At 45.6% G+C, this 21191-nt stretch overlaps 1 protein-coding gene across 1 annotated transcript in view; it reads left to right on the top strand.

The window, feature by feature from the left end:
• cdh23 (cadherin-related 23) overlaps window positions 1–21191 on the top strand; it is a gene marked incomplete at its 5' end in the record, with an annotated part of 133062 nt that overhangs the window by 6675 nt on the left and 105196 nt on the right. Inside the window, 3 exons of the mRNA XM_079168933.1 lie at window positions 14883–15025; window positions 15283–15330; window positions 15721–15813. Of these exons, the coding sequence (XP_079025059.1) occupies window positions 14883–15025; window positions 15283–15330; window positions 15721–15813 (284 nt within the window). The remainder of the gene's footprint in view (window positions 1–14882; window positions 15026–15282; window positions 15331–15720; window positions 15814–21191) is intronic.

Genomic DNA, 21191 nt, shown 5'->3' with positions numbered 1-21191 from the left:
ATTAACTACGGCTTGTCAACACTCCGTCCTCAGGACACTCTCTCTGTCACAGCTTTCTGAATTAGTGTGTTGAGTACCGGTTTGTTGGCTGCACTCACAAACAAAAGCCGCATTCATAACTATTGCTAGCTACTGTAGAGCGATGGTGTTTGAGTGTAAACGCTCCTTGATCTTAATAGGACCAATGCGTCCTGATTATAGAAACTGTGTCTGACAATCTCGCAGCAGAACGGATATATTTATGTTTTATATATTATTTAGAGACCTCCCAATTCTCTTAATGATGACATGATGTTAATTGACAAAGTCCTCCTTTGACTAAATGTTGCTGCATTGTGGAAGAACTATGAATTTTGAAGAGTGCAAATTGCCATCTTTTGTTTGTTTGGAGAGAAGTTTCTTGGGATTCAGGCTTTTACTCTCTGCTTTCAGGTAATTAAAAATGTTGAGTGAACTTTTAAAATGTCGGTTTAGGATTTCTCGTGCTTTTGCTCGTACGAAGGAACATTTTGTGTTTGTACTGTGACAGGAAAAGTGTTTCTACACCAGTGAAAACGGTAACGTCTGCTTTCAAAAGACCACAGGAAGAACATAAATGCTGCTTTAACGCTCCGGCTTTTCTCCTGCTCGAGAGGTTTTTGTGTTCGCTGTTGTGGAATCCATATTTGACTCCCCGTTAGTGACACCGGAGATAAGAGCACTCAGGTCTGTTTTGCTGCTCATCAAATTTATTGGCCAGGTTGGCGAGAACGGCCTCCTTAACTGGCTGATTTAAACGGCGCAGTGGAGGAGACCCAAGCACTGCTTCATTAATGAGCTGTATACACAGTTCAGATTAAAACCCCTCTTCGGCACTAAAGCTGAAAGGTTTACCATCAACCAGCATTTTTGTCCATTCCACCATTTGATAATTCTCTTTTCGCTCTGACCCAAAGTATATTTAAGATATTGCACGTGCAAATATGTACTGACATCAGGTATGTGAAGTAAATGTGTATCCAGATTTGAGAATTGTAATGAAAGCGCTCCCTCTCAGAATACGGCTACCGCGTACAGTATGTAGACATTTAACCCCGTGTGCTGCAGTGGTGCTGCTCAGGGACCAACAGATTAGACTTGTGCTGTGTTTCAGGTGGGAATGTGTGAACTGGCACTTCCTGCAAAAACATCCATGCACAGGACACTGACCCTTAATGAATAAGTAAAAACAAACCAAAACACCGCACAATATTACTGTTTCAGAGCAAAATACATCCCATGATTCATCAGTGTCTAGTCCACCATGCCAGTTTATTTGTTGTCAGTAAATGCACCTACAGCATAAGATGTTTTACAAACCAACATTAAGACACTTAATGACAGCAAGGCATATTTTCTATTGTACACATGTGCAACATGTGTACAATAGAAGGTAATATTCTGAATATGTCTGACAAACAAACAATATATCAAAAAAAGCAAAAAAGGGTCCTCACCACAAGACAAACAAAGGAGGAGGAAGAGAATTGCTCTGCTTCAAATGCTTTTAATTTAGATCTGCAACATCCCTTTCCTTCTCCCGAAACCTTTTTGTTTTCCTCATCAGGAAACAAGGTCTAAGCCCTTCTGAATAAGTGGGAACCTTTCATTTCAGTTTTTCTGACATTTGAATTATCTAAAATTACCTCACGATACCCCAGATTGTTTTTGCAGAAGACTACCCCGCCTGTCCTTTGCCTCTTCAAACCGGATAATCCTGAGTATCAATGGAAATAAAGGAAGACGAGCAGTGATAACATGAAAGGGTAATCAGAGAGAGGTTAGTTCCTCTGAGAGTTGAGTGGATGCCTTTGGGATGTTGGCTGGTTTCCAGGCCTGTCTCTTACCCGGCTCGTGCTCTAGATATTCGTTACTGTCCGACTGCGAGCCGGCGCAGCTCAGAGGTCTGTTTCTGCTCTCAGCCCTCATTTAGCCGAATGTGATGTGTGTGTGTGTGTGTGTCCTTTCTGCATCTCTGGCAACTGCTCTTGTATCCGTCACCATTTATGAGTTTGAGTTGGCGGACTGAGAGAGCGAATGCATGTGTGTGTGTGTGTGTGTGTGTCTTAATTTTATAAACCCCATCTACCAGCTGCAGAAGTGAAGCATTCCCACCTGATCTTAGCGGGAGATGAGTCCCGACATGGCCCGGAGATATTCTTAATGGCTGGAAGTTTTTCTCTCCACGTGAAGCGTCCTCCCCCCACCACACTTTAGGACGGGGATACACTTGATCTTCTTACCTCCCGCCACAGCTCTCTGCTGTCACTGAGCTGCTGCATTGACTCCCACAATGGTTTCCCAATAATGCATGAGGGACCTCCTGTTTTGGTTTAGTCCATCATCCCTTATCTCTCCCCGTGGTGCCTCGCCCCCCCCCCCCCCCCCCCCCCCCCCCTTCCTCCCCCAGGAAATAATGGGGTCCACGGTTCAGTGGTGTCTGCAAACACACCATCCATCATAACGCCGCGCTGCGCTATATTGTCAGCACTTACCCGGGCACGTGATGTGTTAGTGTTATTACGGCCATCGCAAACACTCGCAACACTCTGGCCTCTCATTGCAACATTGCTTCTGAGTTTCCACGAATGCTAAGCATCCTGCTGCTCCTCGTACATCATTTTAATATCATCACTGCTCCCTGGTCGTCTTCTAGCTATCTGACTTTCAGCCCGCGCTGAAGAAAAAAACGTTTATTTGAACAAGTAATATTGTTGCATTATGCAGTCTTTAAAATCAAATACAATGCAGGCAGTGGTGTAAGAAAGCCATTCAACTTCATATGTTTCAATTATGTTCTGAACAAAGTCAGGTCACTCAGCTGCTAACAGGACAACCTCATTACACGTTTTGTAATTGACATTTAAACAACTTGATTTGTCTAATTTCTCTAGTTTACGTGCCTTCAGACGAACATAATAACATAACAGGACTTAATGAACAAAGACGGTTCAGGAAGCCTGAGACATTATTGCTGTTATCAACAGCATGCTCTTTTCAGGGATGAGTAAAAACAAACGGTTATACCAATTTGGAAAGGGCAGCGGGGACAGAGAGGCCCACAAAGCAAAATAGATTTAGTTTAACATTGGTTTATCTATTCATACCATTATTCCTGGCCTGACATAAGGGGGGGTGTAACAAAGCAAAGCATTCATCCGATCACCTATAAGCTCTTCGCCATAACCAGTGCACTCATGTAAGACTGATTTCATGACTAAAAGAGCAGCAAAGAGTGTTCAAGTGCACTTTCACACCGACGTGTAACTCCCGTTAAGACCTAATTAACCGAAGCTATTTTAGACCCAAGACCAAGCTTTCAGATCCTTCAGGACAGAAATGAAGCGCTGAAGTTGCAACGACCTCATAGTTCTGCTGAAAATGTTGTGAACAGTCTCGACCAGATGTTCTTCTCTCCACCGCTCAATCTCTACAGTTCCTGCAGCTGTGTCGATGTAAAACCCAAAGCCCTCGTCCACAATATTTGCAAGAAGACTGATTTACGGTCGCATGAGTGCTTCTTGAACATTTTTGACAAATGTATTATTTATATCCAAACATATGCACTTCTATTCAGCGATGCACTTCTGATGTTTTGTGTTTCTACACAGAACCCCCGCCATTTTTTTTTTACACTCCAAATCTGTTTATTTGTCTTGTGGTAGTCCTTTAAATCACACAAACCTTAAATGTATACTCGTCATATACAGAATGTTTCAAACTATATTTTCAACAATCAATCAGTCAAGGCTCCAGAGTTCCCCTCGTTTGTGATACTCTATTAGAGACTACCGACAGACGGAGACAAAGAGGGGGGAAGCATGTTGGATAGCTTCAGGCTGTGTGTGTGTGTGTGTGTGTGTGTGTGTGTGTGTGTGTGTGTGTGTGTGTGAGAGAGAGATATATGTCTCTGGGTTGTAAAAGTTAATTGAAGATGTCTGTGGGAATGTGGAGCGACACCAGGTTGAGCAGCGCTGCCAAGGCGCCCAGCACTGAGCTGACAGGCGTCACTGTGATGGTGGCGGTGGTTAGATTACCGGACCAGCTGAGGATGGGCTTACACACACTGATACACGTTTAGCGAACACTCTTTTTTGGCTCCAAATGAAGCTCGGCTTCAAATCAAATCGAATGTGTCGACTGTATTCCTGTGTCTGATGATTCTGCATGCTCCCGCTCTCTCTCTCCGTCTCGCTCACAAAGAGAACACAACAATATTTATGATGGTGATTCTAGTCTATTTTCATTACCCCAAATTATCAGCATCGCCACAGAGTTCAGTTGTTTACACTTGTGTGTGTGTGTGAGTGTGTGTGTGTGTGTGTGTGTGTGTGTGTGTGTGTGTGTGTGTGTGTGTGTGTGTGTGTGTGAGAGTCCTTATAGGTTTAATTGCAGCAGTCCCTCCTCATTTGGAGAAATTAGTGATTTTCAAACACCACATTTACTGGAAATGTAAAAAGACTGTTTTTGTTTTGCTGTATTTTCATCCTAACCTCAAATTGAATTCATTGTTTCAGGTTTTAGTATTTGTTTACTAATGTGTGTGTGTGTGTGCGCGCGTTACCCCGTTCTCCAGTACTGACAGGTGCCTTGCTAGGTGGCAGATCAGCTACTTGCAGCTGCTTATCTGGCCCAGGTGGGTCACGGCTGATACCTGCCGGAGCCGCACAGAGCAGCTAACCTGGAAATTGATGTTTCACATCAGCGACCAGCTCTCCCTGTAGGAGTGAGGAGGGGGGGGGGGGGGGTCGCTTATGTGTCTGCAGTCCGTCTGCCTGTGTTTGTGTGAATGAAGCCCCCCCCCCCCCCCCCCCCCCTCCCGTCTCTCTGTGCCCATTGGAACACGCATGCTACAGCTAGTGTTGTGACTCGAGCACAGATATATTGTTTGGATGTGGCCTCCTACCTTCTTCCTGTCACGAAAATGAAATGTCAAGAAAAACTCCGAATTGCCTTTGAAAATCAGAAGGTTGCAGGTCTCAGACACCACTAGAGATGACTCTAGTGGTGTCTGGGACATGCATAATGTTCTGAATATTACTTGGAGAATGACTTCCTGCTGAGAGAGAGAGAACCTGTGTTGGAGCCATTTAATCTCCATATTACGCACCGCCCTGTAGCTGCCTGCCATTATCTGATTTGTGTTAGACCAGTGGCCAGACTCGCTGAATAGCTTCTTCTTCTTCTTTGCAGCAGGAGGAGGAGGAGCTGGGATGTAACTTGTGGCAGTAACAGAACAGCGTTTCTAAATTGACGTGTGTTTGGGTTACCACTAAGCCCATGACCAGTCCCAGAATAGCAAATTTGCTCAACTCTTTTGAATTATTGTTTGGATGAAATGCTGAATCAGCTTATATCGGACGCCTGGAGGCTACTTATCAACATTGGTCTGAGGCTGGTGTGCGTTCTGTGAGGAAAGGTTATGTCGTTCTTGTCTTGAAAGCTTCTGTTTGTTCTCCCAAAGGCCAGCGTGCTGGTGACAGATAGGATTCACTTACAGACCAGTCTCTGGCTCAAACCTGCATGCTTTGGTTTTCTGGTGTCCAGATCTTTGCTTTCTCCACTGGTGGAGAATGATGTCACTCTTATTCTCTCTGTGTGTGCTTCCGGTATGTCGTCGTTCACTTTGGCGATGCAGGCTACTGTAGCTACAGCTCTGTCAGCAGAGATGCATGTGTTGTCACTTTGGTGTTTGCAGATATCTTCTTTTGATACTTTAGAATGTGTCAGTCTTCTAAATCTGTGCGCGTTATGGCTGTAGAGCAGTGATGAACGTGGACAACAATACAATACAAAGAGCGAGCAGATAGGACCGCTGTGGGGAAGTGAATGATACTCGAGTTGACGGCAACTGCGCTCGTTGCTGTACATGCAATACAATATTTGCGAGTAAAAAGCCAATACTTTATCAACACATCTGTGGACATGTAAAACGAAAGTGAAACCTAATTCGGCCGGCCCGCTGTGTCTGCACGAGCACAGCGTGAACGATCGGCTATGATTACTGAACCCCTCTGTCGGCTGAGACAAAGCAGCCAGATAGACAGAAGACGGGAGGAATGACTGATAGTGACGGATGTCTGTGTTCTTCATTCTTTATAAACCTGTCTCGTAAAATGTTGATAAAATAAATAACATTTCTATTTGTTTCCAGTGAGATATTGGGGGGGGGGGGGGGGGTATTTAGTTGATTGCAACCTGCCACAAACGAGATGCCACTTAAACTCACACACTGTCCCTTTAATGCTTCGCTCTGTCCCGCTCTCCATATTGAGCAAGGGGGTCAATTGCCAATTTGCCAGTGCCATTGTCTTTGTCAGGAAACCGTATTAATTTTGGCTAATTAGGACCTGAAGCTCATGAGCGCTTCAGATAACGAGTTCATTTATAATCCATAAAACGAGTGTGGCTTTTTACGGGAGGAAAAATGCTGTAATGGCGACGCCGGACTTCAGATTTAGGCAGCACCATAGCAAACAATCTAGACACACACACACACACACACAAACCAACCATCCGCTTTAACTCCCCCCTCCCCCCCCTCTCTTTCTGTCTCTCACACACTCTTTAGGCTCTGGCATGTCTGCATTGCAGTCCTCTGCTGGTCATCTTGAGCACATTATCGGCTGAGCGTTTCGGTGATACGGGATGGAAAGGGAGAGAGATTTAAAGAGGGAGAAATGACAGGAAGAAGGTAGGAGCCAGGGATGCAGGTACTATAGGAGGTAGAAGGGTGAAGGAAGGAAGGAGAGGGAGGAGGAAAGAAGCAGGATAAATAATGGGGAGCTGGCAGAACCTGTGGATGTGAAAGTGATGCACACACACAAAGAGATATTGGCAGAGGGGGAGATGAGGGTGAGAGGGGCTTCACAGCAGATGGGCATGAGAGAGGGAGATGAGGAAGATGGAGATGCACTAGTGACTCTGCCCATATAGATAAAGTCCAGCTGGCCTTGGCCTGGCCAGTCAGTCAGCTACACTGAGATGAGCTGGACCAGACCAGGATCAGGCACGCTAGTGTGGCGTATGGAGCACAGTGCAAATCTACAACTGTTTCACCGTATGGACTGCTGAGAAAACACACAACGTGCCACCATGAAGCTGTCTATAAAAAGGGAACGGGAACTAACGCAGCAGCGGCAGCTTGATGCACGGAGAGTGGATGTGGGCCACTGAACCAAGGTGGCAAGTCTATTTTTATGCTAATTCTGAATGACATTTGAGGACACTTTAACAAGGTATCAGGATTCCACATTTTCTGATTTGAAGTCGGCAACATCTGCTATTTGAGAGCTGCCTGCTGCAACAAACAGGGTTTTCCCTGTCGATTCAAATCAATCAAAGCCGGCCAGTGTTTTCTGTTATTTAAGAAAAATACACCTGAGCACATGCATCGAGCACGGTGAGAGATTAAAGAGATGACACTTCTATGCAGGATTGAAGATTTTATTTTCAAGTTGCTTGGGCACATTATTTAAATACTAACAATTCAGTCAATTTATATAAATGTATTTATTGAAGTTAGGATGGCAATATTTAAGTCAAGCCTGATGTTGCCTTACACATAAAAGAATGATCTTGAGGCATACAGCTTATTAATACACTGGTATCGGATCGGTACTCTGTATTGGCTGATATTTAAAGCCCAGGTATCTGTATCTGTACTGAAGAACCTGTACCGTGCATCCCTACAAACACCGTAAAGAGAGTCCCAAAAAGTTGTGTCAACAGCGTGTGAATACGCCCTGAAACCGTTCTTTTACACTGTACTAAAATGTCATTTATTTTTTCAATAAACCTGATGGAACAGTTCAAATCTGCAGGTCCAGTCCCATTAAATTGTCCCCGTCTCTGCCCTTTTTCCTCGCCCTCGTCCAAAAACCGGGAACACCACTGCGGATTCTCCGAGCTCTGGCGTATTTGTTGTGGCTGTGTTTGTCAAGAGACGGAGCCCTCGTTTTTTTCCGAGGCGACACTCCACACTCTGCCTTCCAATGACGAACGGGGCTGGAGGTCAACTGTGAGTTGCCTCAGCCCCGGCTGCTGCCATTCCCCGACATCCCCATCTACATCCGCAGGGCTGACAGAAACAACATCAGCCCTATATTTCAGTAACACCCGGGCCAAATGATAAACATGTAAACGGGAGAGGAAAGGGGAAAGGCCAAGAGGGAGAGGCTTTTGTTTCAGTGCGTGCGTGAGTGTGCGTGAGTGTGTGTGTGTGTGTGTGTGTGTTGCTTCACAAAGAAGGTGGCATGTTCCATTACCCGACCATGATTTAGCTCACTCTCAGGTAATAGTCAGCCCTGGTGAGGTCAGCAGTGGGCCACTGCTGCAGAGAGGGAGTGTATGGAGGGTGGAGGAGAGAAGGCAAATAACAGAATAAGAATGCGATTAAGAACCGAGGTGAGCGGCACAGTAAGATGAAAAGAGCAGGACGGAAAAAGGAACGAATTGGGCTGGCGTTGCGAAGTGCCAGTGTTGATGGACATTTTTGGCATGTTGGCAGGAGAGGAGCGGTTTGGGGTGGATGCGTGTGTGTGTGTGCGTGTTTTTGGGGCGGCCGTTTGCTTTTGTGACAAAGACGGTCCGGACTGGCTCAGCCGTCACTCCAGAAGCCCCAGTAGCATACAGCCACCTGTCCGCTCCCATCAATGCTGCCTGTGTCCCTCTGTCTGGCCTCCACAAGCAGGAGGGAGCGTGACGAGTGGATGACAAAAACTAAAAAGAGGGAGTGAGTGTGTGTGTGTGTGGGGGGGCAGCAATACTGAGATGGGATGGAATAGAAAATGGCAAGAGCAAAGAGCTATCCTGTGCGATCGCTGCGTGTGAATGTGCAGTGACAGGTCTGCCGCTCCTCAACCAATGTGTGGGATGACTGTCCGCTAATGTCCTTCACTGTCCTCCGACTTTCGCAATGTGATTGCTTAGTCACAGCCTTGTCACTCGGTGTTTTCATCATCTCACCATTTGGGTGCATTAGAAAGCCAATTCCTGAGCCGGACACCCCAATCACACGCGCCGTCCTCCTTAGTTCACTTTGGACTGAGCTGAATCGCTCTCATCGTACGCGGCGCAAATGAATGAATCATATCCGGACAGCAGAGTCGACTCCAAATGTACTCTGAGAACCTGATGTAGTTCATGCAGGTCATCTTTGCCTTTACAGTATACTTAAGGTATTCACAGTATAGTGTCCAGTGACATACAACATTGTACAGCTTCAGGAATCCCTTGATGCCTCCTTTCTGCAACGGAATGCCGACTTAAAGTTCAGTGAGCGACAGATACATAAACCTTTAGCTTTCAGACAGCCATGGATACTTGCAGCAAATACAGACTAAATGTACAGTATATACAGTAATGGTGTTTGCCTACACATATCTGTGTTTTTCACATCTTTTTGAAACAGAAAGGGTGTGTGTTTGTTGTGTTTCTGAGAACACACTGTTCATTTACAGGCTGTGTAGACACACGCACACACACACACACACACACACACACACATTTAGGATGTGTGTGTGTGTGTATTTCTCACAGGACTGGCTAAAGGAAAGGCAGAGGGTGTTCTCCGCCCATCCGTGACAGATTTAGTCATAAATCTGGTGGATTAATACACGGCCTCCCAAGGACTCTCGCGCTGTGTGTTGTTGAAACACAGGAGTCACTTAAAGCCAGACTCCAGGCACTATTTGTCTTCTGCTCTCTTCCCCATCACGGTTATTGATGTCACACACACACACACACACACACACACACAGACACACATTCATGTGCTCACACTCACCACAAAGGAGAGAAGGCCAGTGAAAAATAGAGAAAATTAGATAGAATATTTTTGAATGTCTTGTCTCAAAGGAGCTATTAAAATGTAGGGATTTCTGTGAGTTAAAGTAGCTTTGTTCCAACAGACAAATAGAACTCACTCTTTGAAGAACCACAGTTGTAATTTATACCCATTATTTGATAAGTAAATTGTACTAATCTGCGGCAGCTGTGTCAGTTTGAGAATATGTTGCACTTGTTTATTCGCGGCATAAAGACATGAAAACATAATCAGTGAGCTTTTTCCTTCTTTCCATCTTTTGTTTTTTGGTATTATTGTTGGCTGTCTAATTGACCTCCCTGAGGAAAAGAATTTACCGGCACTCTCCATGGCTGTCTTCATCCTACAGGGAAATAAACTGTATACTAAATAAACAAAAAAACAAAAGAAAACCCATAAACTAAATCTGCATGCATCTTCCTTTCCGCTATTAAATATGCCCCCTGCACAAATGCACCTCTCTTTGTATGGAAATAGAGGTCCAAGCACTCAGTTTCTGGCCACAGTTTATTCCCCTCATCCAACTGGCTTCCCGGAAGGAGCCCGAATCTCTAGACATTAACGCAGCGCACGGCACCGCCGGCGACGAAAGCGGGGATGAGTTCATTTCCACTCCTTTCCATCTTATTTGTGAAGACAAAAGACGGGAGGTTTAATTTGTCCTGCGTTTGACTGGAGGTGAGGGTGCAAGTTAATGCGTGTGCCCCTGAGAGATCTCCTAAAAGGATGAGCCTGTAACAATGATGGAACCTGACTCCTAAATCAAAGTGCTTCACATGAAGTGACTGACAACAGTGCGTGTGTGTGTGTGTGGGGGGGGGGGGCAGTGCAGAGGTGCATTCTGCCTGATCAACACAAATACGCAGCATACAGTTCCACTCGTCAGTCATTAAGTTTCTCATTTTAAATAAAAGTAAAGTGGTGTTTTTTCCAGTTTACGTTGTATAGATCCTTCAGTGCATGGAATCCAGCAGATGCCGACACTCACTCCCTCTCTGTACTAGTGGTGAATAAGAAACTGAGCTATTTTGTTGTAAAGTCAATGAGCAGGACGTGGTTTAAAGGGCTCCCTGTGTGGCACGCTCCTGTTGTCCCAGGCCTGATCCGCTGCTCGAAAAGTACGAAAGGTTCAGAGCCACGCTCCCGTCATCTCAACTCATCTGTGTGACGGATGTGAAGGCTTTCCATTACAGCTTCTGTTCTCGTCACATTGGTCGTCCATAAAGCGACAGACTCTGCGCTGTAAAGTAGGGAACAAAATGCAATGTTCTGAATGAGCTCACGCTGCCAGCGAGCTGGAGACGGGGTTTGCCTCCGTGACTTTTTGATGAGTGATTGATGGGAGGCAGCAAGGCTTCAACTTGGCGTTGCTGATGTGTTTGAAGGCTCTCTTTGTCAGTGGAGAGACAATGTGGTAACGTGAGTGGCATCACGCTGACTCATCAGCCTACTGATTGGATTACTTCAACCCCCGAGGGCTCTCTGGCCCGGCCTCAAGACTATACATCAAGTATTTATACGAAGCGGCTAAAGATCAAGAGTCCTCCGTCGGTCATCTCTCTACTATGTTTTAAGGTATCTTCTTTTATTCATTTATTTTTGCTGCTCTTTTGGTAGATGGCGCACTGAACCCATATACCCATTGAGCCTCTGTGCACCATAAAAAATCAAAGCTGTAATTCACAACATGCGTGAAATTGCAGTCCTGACAGTGCCTGTCCCCCTGAATCAGCGCTCAGATGAACGAGAGGCCTGAAGATGTCACCAGCATAATAAACAGGGCTTTGGCCTACAGCCTCTTTTTACTTTCTCCGTCCTGAGGCCCCAGGGCCGGGCCGAGCCTAGTCCCCGTCTAACACGCGCGACTCCCATCGATCCAGCAGGGATTGATGTCCTCCAGCGGCTGATTTAGTGCCCCCATTGGCTCCCTTGCTTTTCCTAAAAGATTGGGGCTGAGTAAAACATGCGGCAGCTGCTGTGTGTAGGTTAGCAAGTCCTTCCTTCAGTCTGCTGCCTCTCCAGGCTTTGTCAGTGTTGTATGTTTTATGGCAGTGCGTGCGTTTGTCAGCCCTGCCACGGTGACGCAATGATGTTTTGACTTAATGCAGAAGTCCTACTCTAACTTTGGTAATAAATTGTATTTGTTACTTTAGTCAAAATACACTACATTCTACTCTTATTAACTCTCATTCTGCTCTGCTTCTTTTGTTTTTATGCCTCTGCGCAGGTGCAGGCCGTGTCCGGAGGCTTTTACGTTTTCAGGATATCCGACTCATTCTTGTGAACGCAATATCTCGCTGCTGTTGGCTTTCCACCCGTTTAAGCCTGAATGCGTCCAATATTTTCCCTTTAGATTTCCCCTGAGGTAGTGTCAAAGTAGAGCCGTTTTAGTAAACCAGTAATGTATTTTAGCCTCGTTCCATTTAATATCGTAGGTCGCATCTATATCAGCCGCGTAAGTGCATCAATTAAAAATGTTACGCATTATTTGCTATGCATTCAATTCATTTGGAAATATTTCGAGACACAACTGGAGTAAAACTGTGTGTATTCTGGTGTCCTTCTTATCACAGAGTGAGTCTCTTTTTGTATTGAACACCTCAGGAGTCCACACATCTCTCAAGGCTTCTGGTTGGACCCCCGGGCGTCTCTAGCTTCCCTTGGTGTGTTACATGTAGCTCTGCTGTGGTCGTTCTGGTTTGACCCGACTGTTGGATTCAGTATTCAGGGGACAAAGGGGGGGGGGGAGGTGAGGTAGAGCGATGGTCCTCCAGTCCATCGCTCTTGTCATGAGAGCAGTGTTGCAGAGGAGAGGAGAAGGGGAGGGGCATTGTTAATGTGCACTGTATCATTCATAACAGTAATACTGGCATCACTTGCTGCTAAATAGCATCATTTGTCAGGGAAAGGGCTTGGTGCCACAGCGTTGCACATAGAAGGATACCTACACTACACACACACACACACACACACACACACACACAGTAGACTTCATATTTGTGATTACAGCAATGCTATAACCAATATTGACCCTCAATACTTTGTACCCTCACCTCATTTCAATTCTGGAATCCCTCAACCAAACCTAATCCTGACTTTAATCGTTACATTCAATTACGCCTCAACCCCAAAAAACACCAGATAGGCAACCTCATCTTTCTGTCATTCATTTGAGGATATTTAATCAGACAACTCTGTTTTTGAGTACAAAGTCAGTTCTTTTCTTTATTGCATCCATTATGCTTTGTCAAGACATGTTACTTAGGGCAAGCTTAAAAACTGATGAATCCAATGCAACGCAATCGGAGAAGATAAGTAGAAATTGGAGTTAATTCACATATATATAGTGCAGTAATCGTAACTTCATAATATTCCACTGATTCAGCAGATGGAGACGTATTCTAGCCTCCAGTCCAGCACACGGGCTAGATAATCTAACCCATATGCTTAATGGCTTGGTCTTAGTTTCTCTTTTTTTTTCCCCACAGCAGAAGTTAATCTTCCACCCGATTGTGAGTCTCATACATAGTCTTAGTTTCAAATGATTTGGTTATCATTCATTTGTTATCCTTCGCTCGAGTGTGGAGCAGACAATTCCTGCACAGTCGAGAGGGCCGGAAGGAGGAGGGAAGAAAAACAGTTATTATTGATGACTATGAGGTAAAATGCTCAATTTGCACCGTCTTCAACCAAATTATAACTCATATTGAAAGCAGCTGAATTTGCATAAATCTCATTAGACGCAATGAGAGGAGTTCATAAATCGTTACATTAATTAGTCATTTTTGCCACCCTTTCATAGGAAAATGGGGTGTATTAATAAACCGAGAGGGGTGTGTGATTGTGAAGCCTAATTGGTCGTTGTGTTAAGCATTTTGGTGCTCAAGCGACAGGCTTGATTTAGTTTGGCTCAACCTCTATTGTCTGACCGAGTACCTGTAGGGAGGGAGAGAAGGTGTGTGTGTGTGTGTGTGTGTGTGTGTGTGTGTGTGTGTGTGTGTGTGTGTGTGTGTGTGTGTGTGTGTGTGTGTGTGTGTGTGTGTGTGTGTGTGTGTGTGTGTGTGTGTGTGTGTGTGTGTGTGTGTGTGATCTGGATCTAGTCTCTCGTCCATCCGCTCATATTCAACAGCCTCTTATTTCTACTTAGTTATAAGGACTACAGGTCTGCAGGTCAATGGGATGTCTTCAGAACTACAGTTTATCTCTACTTGATGTACATTGTAGCTCTATGTACGTTAGTATTCTGTGAGTCAAAAGAAAATATGATACAAATTCATAACCGCTGGGGTCCATTGTGTGTGTGTGTGTGTGTGTGTGTGTGTGTGTGATTGATATCAGCGGACCCTCCCCAAGCAGTTTTACCCTGGACAGTAATGAGCCTTGACCCTCTGCGCTGAGGGGTCTCCATGCTGTCCTCCATGCCCCTCCTAACCTCCGCCTTTGCCCTTCTTGACACATCCGTCCAGCGTGGCGGGTTAGCCGGCCTAATGGCGCTCCACCTCTGGGTTTGATTAGCCAGCCTGTCTGAGCTCTGGTGTCTGTGACAAATGAAGTCTATGAACCACTGCGGCTCCAATTAAAAATCCTTCCCTCCCCCCCGCACAGGGCAGTGTGTTTGTATGTGCTGCGTGTGTGTTTCATCCTTAACATTGTAAAATCCAGCTTGCTGTACCCACATGACTTAAGTTTAGTGGAGGAGCAAGTTGTTATAACATCGATCTTTGCCCCGACCCTGCAGGTCAACTTGTCTTCTTCCTTTAGTCCACTTAAATGAGAAGAACAGCTCGAACACTAACACTCAAGACGGGTAACAATAACGTTTCATATAATACAAACGCAGGGAAATGTGTATTATACGCGTAACACATCCTTTCATGTAGCTCAGTCAGTAATGGGATGTCAAGGCTGACGACAGAGTCGCAGTGTATTTGCACTCTGTTGCTCTTTAGTGAATTAGTGAATATGAGGTCCCATAACACATTAAAGATCTTGTCAGACAGTTTGACCTTTGACCCCTGTGTGACTCTCTGTCCGGCAGGTTCTTCAGTGGCCCAGCTGAAGGCGAATGATCCTGAGGGGGAACCTCTCATGTACGGTGTTTCAGGAGAAGAGGCCATGAGGTATTTCTCTGTGAACAAAGACACCGGCGTGGTCTGGCTCCGGCAGCAGCTGGACCGTGAGGTATGAACACCAATCAAACACTTACACATTACCTAACCAAAGAATTACAGAGAAGAAAAGACACTCTGCACAATTTTGAAAATAGGAGATGGAATGTAAATGACGAAATGATGAAAGAGCAGTGAGACGTGTAATACTCCTCAGCGGGATGAAAAGGAGGGGTTTTGAGTTCAGAGTGGCTCTTCTTTGTCTTTTTAATGCCTTTGTGCACTGCTGCTTTGCCCCGGCGTGTTTATGCTGATCTCTGTCTCCAACAGAGCAAGTCAGAGATGCAGGTCGAGTTCTACGTGAGTGACATCCAAGAGGTAAGAGGGAGATTTGCACTGTGATCACAGTTATGACACCTCCTGTCACACGCTGACACCTTGATATGGCCTGACCAAATGTCACAGAGAGACCTTCTCTCTCTCAGTCCCTCGCTTTCATTCGCATTCCTTATTTTTCTCTTCCTCACATGTAATCGTTGTGACACCTGTCTCACTCTTTAGTTACTGAAACATACTGATGTTCAACCTACTCTCCCGCCGCGGGTAATCCATCACACGCTTGTCCCTGTTTTCCCTGTTGTTGCTTTCTTTCACTCTGGTTCTTGGCTTGTTGCGGCTCGTGCCCATTTTCACTGAGTGCAGCTCTTTGACAAGTCACTTGTGGAGAAGGCTCGGGAACAGTTTTACCAAGGCGTTTTCCTCCCGCAGGTGGTCAAAGACACGGTAAACATCCAGATTGGAGACGTGAACGACAATGCGCCGGTCTTCCACGGGCAGCCGTACACCGTCCACATCCCAGAGGTAAGGCTGACAGAGAGTTGTTTCATGTAGCCATGGTCCAATAACGTGTGAATCAGAGGTTGTGATGCAGACAATGCAAATCAATCATGTACTTACCATCCAAGGAATAGTTTCCTCACAGTTATCTACTATAAACCGCTTTGATGAAACCGTGGTTTGCTTTTTGGAATTTAAGAAAAAAATGTATGAAATTCAGCCTGGTGCTCAGGAAATGGCTGCGTTTAGCTTGCACCTGCAATCTTCCCATGATTTGAGGGGTTGCCTTCCCGCTCATATTTAGAGTGTGCACAGCCTCCTTTTGGAGGGAATTAAAACACTCACCGACTCACTGCAGCGGAGACCTCAATCTCTTCTCTCCCTTCTCTGTCCTCTCCCTGAATCTGCTACCTCCCCTCTCGGCTCTCACTTCTCTCCATCTTCCCTCTCTCCTCTCTGCCCTCTCCCTCATCTAATCCTTGATGGAAGTAATTGCCAGAGTGGAGTGGAAGACTTCAAACGGGGGGCTGAAATCCACACACACAAACAGACACACACGCACACACACACACACACACATATATCTTGTTGTTTGTATTGAGCACATACCCCTTTCTGAGTCCTCAACAAATCTTCAAAGCCACTGGCTTTTTCTCTCCCCAATCCATAAAGTCAGGCAAATAAATGAGAGAAAGAAGGACTGTTAAGACCACCCAGCAGGTTCTCTCAGGCCAATGCAAGCGCTAGTTGTGTCCGACTCGCACATAGTCCGCATCCAGACTCGCCAAGCTCTGCAAACAATAGGCTTCACTTTATACTCCGGAAAGCCATTAAACAGAGCTGTGTTTGACCCTCAAGTCACATCATGTTAGTTCCCTTGCATCACTCGGTGATTATCACTGCTCATGTCAGTCCTGTCCTCCTGTTGCTTAGAGAGTTTAAGCTTTATTTTTTTTTTATTTCAGGCAATGCGGTTGTGGCAATAGATCAGATTCTTTAAAACACCAGACAGAGCAGTGAGTCTTGTATCGTCGACATTTCTCTGCACTGAAACGAGCTGAAGCCTGTAGCAGTGAAAATGAAATATGAAAACCTTGTGTATGTGAGCGCAGTGTGAGAGTAATGCAAGTGGAGTGTGTTCTCATCACAAATCAACGTATTTGTTATTGTGATTGTCTTGATAAATGAGACACATAAAATTCACATTTTCGGTGTTGCGATTGCAACGCAGCTTCCCGTCCAATCTGTGCACAGAGAGCTCTTCATTAACGCCTTCCTTCTCCTCCACCTGGAAGAGGGAGTTTTGGGAACGATGTTCATTAAGGAGTCAGTCTGCTCCTCGTTGCACCCTGGTTCCTCGTCCTCTACCGTCTTCACCTAATCCCGTTTTCCCTTCGCTTTCATTGCTGCTGCACTTTAATGGCCTCATTACCTTTATTGTGACCCTGGCGGGCAAAGCAAACACGCTTGCGGCATCACTCCATCACGCCGTCACTCACTGGACATGCCAGAGTAAGTGGAGGTTAGAGTACAATCAGCACTGCTGAACTTCAGCACACAGAGAAAAAGATGTGATGGATGTGACGGATGACAGTGGAGTAAAAGGAAAAGAGGAGGGATGACAGAAAGACAAAGGTAGAAATGATGGGATTTAACACTGAGATGCAACAGATAGACAGGGGCCAAAAGAAAACAACTCTAAAGGCTCGAGGGTTGTTGAAACGGCAGAATAGTCAGGGGAGGAGGTATACTGAGGCGGGCCTGACACAGCTCAGCGGTGAGCAGATGATGCAATGTGAGCGGCAAGGTGAGCAGTGCAGTAGGGAGAGCGGGGGGAGAGTGTGTGTGTGTGTAAATGTCGTTTTAATTTGTAGAGCCATAAAGAGGGTGAAGGGGAGCAGGTGGGCTGCTAGCGTTCCCTCTGTCAGCGCTAATGAGCTGGCCAGATTTACAGCATCCACACACTCAGGCGGACAGCGGCAGAGACTGGATACAAGGAGCGGAGGCTATCGCCAGAAATAATGTTTTGATGGAACGGCAGATGGGCCAACCCAAATCCATTATTGCGTGAGATGATGGAGTGAGCGCACAAACATACTGAGAAGTGTTTTTCACATTCCCCGAGCGCGACAGGTAGTCCTCCTATCGAGCGAGCCCTCTGTCGTCAACATGTTTCGAGCGTGCCTCCGCGGAGGACAGCGCTGCTGTCTGAGCAACTGTGGGACCATCCACGGCTTAAAGAACAGGCCTCCCCAAAAACACTCGCACACACCTCCCCCCCTCCCCCACACTCAGCTGCCTGACTCTCACACTCCCCCCGCTGAGAGCCGGTTTCTCTGTCAGGGCCACTGGGATGGTATCAACATGCCAGCACTGACAACCTCTCTAAGTGTACCCACTGTGTGTGCCATCTCCTGCTGTTCCACACGCGGGCCCCTGACCACAAACACAGTTTTCTTGTTCCTTTGGTCACCTGTAGACCTCTGCTTCTCTTCCTCTGCAGTGTGTGTAGCGTGCAGGCACACATATTGGCAGAAATGGAGTATAATATGTGTTGTTTTCATTCGTAATCACCTGAAATGTTTTAATTGTTTTCGTTATGAGCCGTTTATATCTACATACAGAGCGGCTCCTCTTCGTGGAGCCGGTTGCCATGTTTCTACAGTAGCCCAGAACGGACAAACCTAAACACCGGCTCTAAAAAGTGCCATTACCGCGTCACCGTAGCTCTCCTACAAGCTTGGCACGCGAGAGAAGTCCAAATCTGAAACACTGCACTTGTAAATGCCTGTCTTGCGTTGTCTTCTTTCCTACATGCACAAAACACATTTTCTCACGTCACCTCACATGTATTTAGTCATAATTTACAGATATTTTTCATACTTGTTCTACCACGATCTTAGCAAGGTAAAGTTTGATTCATTTTTTTTGTGGAGTCCCTCCACTTGTGTAGCTTTTCACAATCTAAACACCATCTCTTTGTGCATCTTCTTGCCAATACTCCCATTCATCCTCACCCACAGTAGCTACGCAGTGCAGTGGAATCCTGCCTTTTCAATAACGCAGGTTATAATGATGCACACATGATTGTATAACAGACTTCAGACCAGCGCTTTCATGCGGGCACACAGATGGATTAAATGTATTGGCAAACAGGCAGACAGGCGAGAGGCTCCAGGTGATAAGATATCCAAACTTGATCTGTTTACTGCCTCTGAGGTATGTCGGTGCAGGTGAGCAAATCCCTCCTCAGCCTCTATTTTCTACCGGCCATATCTCAACGTCCCTCTCCAACCTACAGTAAGCTCTGGTGAACTACGGCTGATGTCATGGAGGTGGAAGCCCCTCAGGTTAGAGCCAGACGTCCAGAGAAGGAGAAGCCCTTCAGTCTGCTCTGATAAGACATTTGAAGAAGTATAGCAACATGAATCCTCAGCAGAGGTTATTTGTTCCTAAAGCAATTATAATGAACTAATGTTCAATTAAATAGTGTTTTAGTGGTATACCGCCCAGAACAGAGATCTTGCTCGGTGACCTCTATGAGTCGGATAGTTGTGTGTTTTGGGAAGTCGCTCCGCTGTTCAAAGGCACTGTGTGACAACCGAGCAGAATTCGAACCAGCGTGATTTCAGCCCCAAACTTTTGGCTGCTACTGCTACTTCCTCCAAACAATTTTGAGATGAATAGCATGACAGCATTTCCATGCACACACGCACACCAATGCACTCGTGTTTGAGATAATATTGGCAGAGTGCGTTTGAGAGCTCCTATTACGCCTGTGAATGAGCTGCTTAGTGCTTGATGTGGGCTCTGGCAGCAAAACAGAGGCACCTGCTATTTGATGTACCCTCTGTCGCTGTCAGGTAGAACATAGATGAATCTGTTCTATTCCTTTTCTTCTTTGCCTTTTTTTTTTCTTCTGAAAGCTGAAATTCAATTCCTAATCTTTCATCGCCTTCTGCCCTGTATCTCGGCAGCCTTCACGATCCAAAGGTAATTTGTTTACCGGGCTACAAACCGATATTTCTGCTCTAAAGCAGCATCTCCAGTATGCGGAGGACTAATGGCGTTTGCAAGGTTCTCTGGGAACTTGAAAGAAAATTAGAAGTGGAATACATTTCTTTTAAAATTACAGTCATAAAATATTTGTGACTTCATTTCTACTCAACCATCCTGCACACAAGCCAGCAAACGCATGCCTTCTTTTTGAAACACACACACACACACACACACACACGCGCACATGCACGCACGCACGCACGCGCACTGACTCCTAGAAGTTGGATTTAGCCCGTAATGATTTCAGTATCATCTCTCCTGGTCTAGTGTAATTGAATCTAGTGGTTACTGAGCTGAGTGGTGGCTGGTTGACAGGCGCAGGTCTCAAAGAGAATTCTGCCTGACACTAAGACCCTGAGCCCCATAGGGAGGGATTTAGGGAGAAAGGGAGAGAAAAAAAATGGATAAAGTGAGAAGGTTAAATGGGAAGCAGTCAATATTTGACTCATCTCGGGCTCCATTTATAACACAGATTTGGTGCTAGAACCCAATTCTGAGCAAAAGTTGTTGTTTTCGCGAAAGACAAATATCCCGATTGAAGAAATCTGCAGCAGACATTTTCTCCAGTTTTCGATGGCAAATGAGAAGCTGTTCATGAAGTCATGAATACAATTAGCAAGACAGTGCTTTTAAGAAGTGTGGAAACGGTAAACTGTTGTTTTTTTAGATCTGTTCTCCAGCTACCCGTGTGATTATGTCTGACAGCGCTGATTAGAACACAGCACATGATCATCCTCTACAAACTCTTAATTCTTATACAAGACAAATACAGTACATATGGCCGGTTTATTTACAGGCCCACGTGGTTTTACCAGCTGTCTGTTCACATATTTCATGCACAAAGAGCCCCTTAATATCTGTTTTTTGCATTTCAATGATTAGTTATGCGTGTGTGGAGGTGTAGATTCCCATCTGATAGATAGTCTCTATAGTGTACTATACACTGGCTTCATTTGTGGAGAGCACATTCTCGACAGGTGTGAGTGCAGCCAGTACACCTGCATGAGTGATGATTCATTTGTGGACTTAAGTAAGCCTTTCAGGGCAAGTGGTAGCTTAAGTGAGTTGTCAAGAGAGGATGTCGTGCCTGTAGAACAATTCCTTTCCAGTCCGGGGGGTTAAAGCAACAAGCGCTGCCCGGGCCTCACGTATGCTGCCACTCGTGAAGGTAAATCACCTCCTCTTCCTCTCTTAATCTTTCTGTCATTTACTTTATCCCACTGAGCATGAAGAGCACCTTGATTTGCATGCTACGCTGAGATGGGCGCAGATTTGTCTGTCAAAAAAAAAAAGAAGCTACGGGTGTTTGTGAGTGACCATCGAAAAGTGTGTTTCTGAGGTGG

The sequence above is a fragment of the Pholis gunnellus genome (genome assembly GCF_910591455.1).
Source record: "Pholis gunnellus genome assembly, chromosome: 11".
NCBI lineage: Eukaryota > Metazoa > Chordata > Actinopteri > Perciformes > Pholidae > Pholis > Pholis gunnellus.
This window is presented reverse-complemented; position numbering and strand designations above follow the sequence as displayed.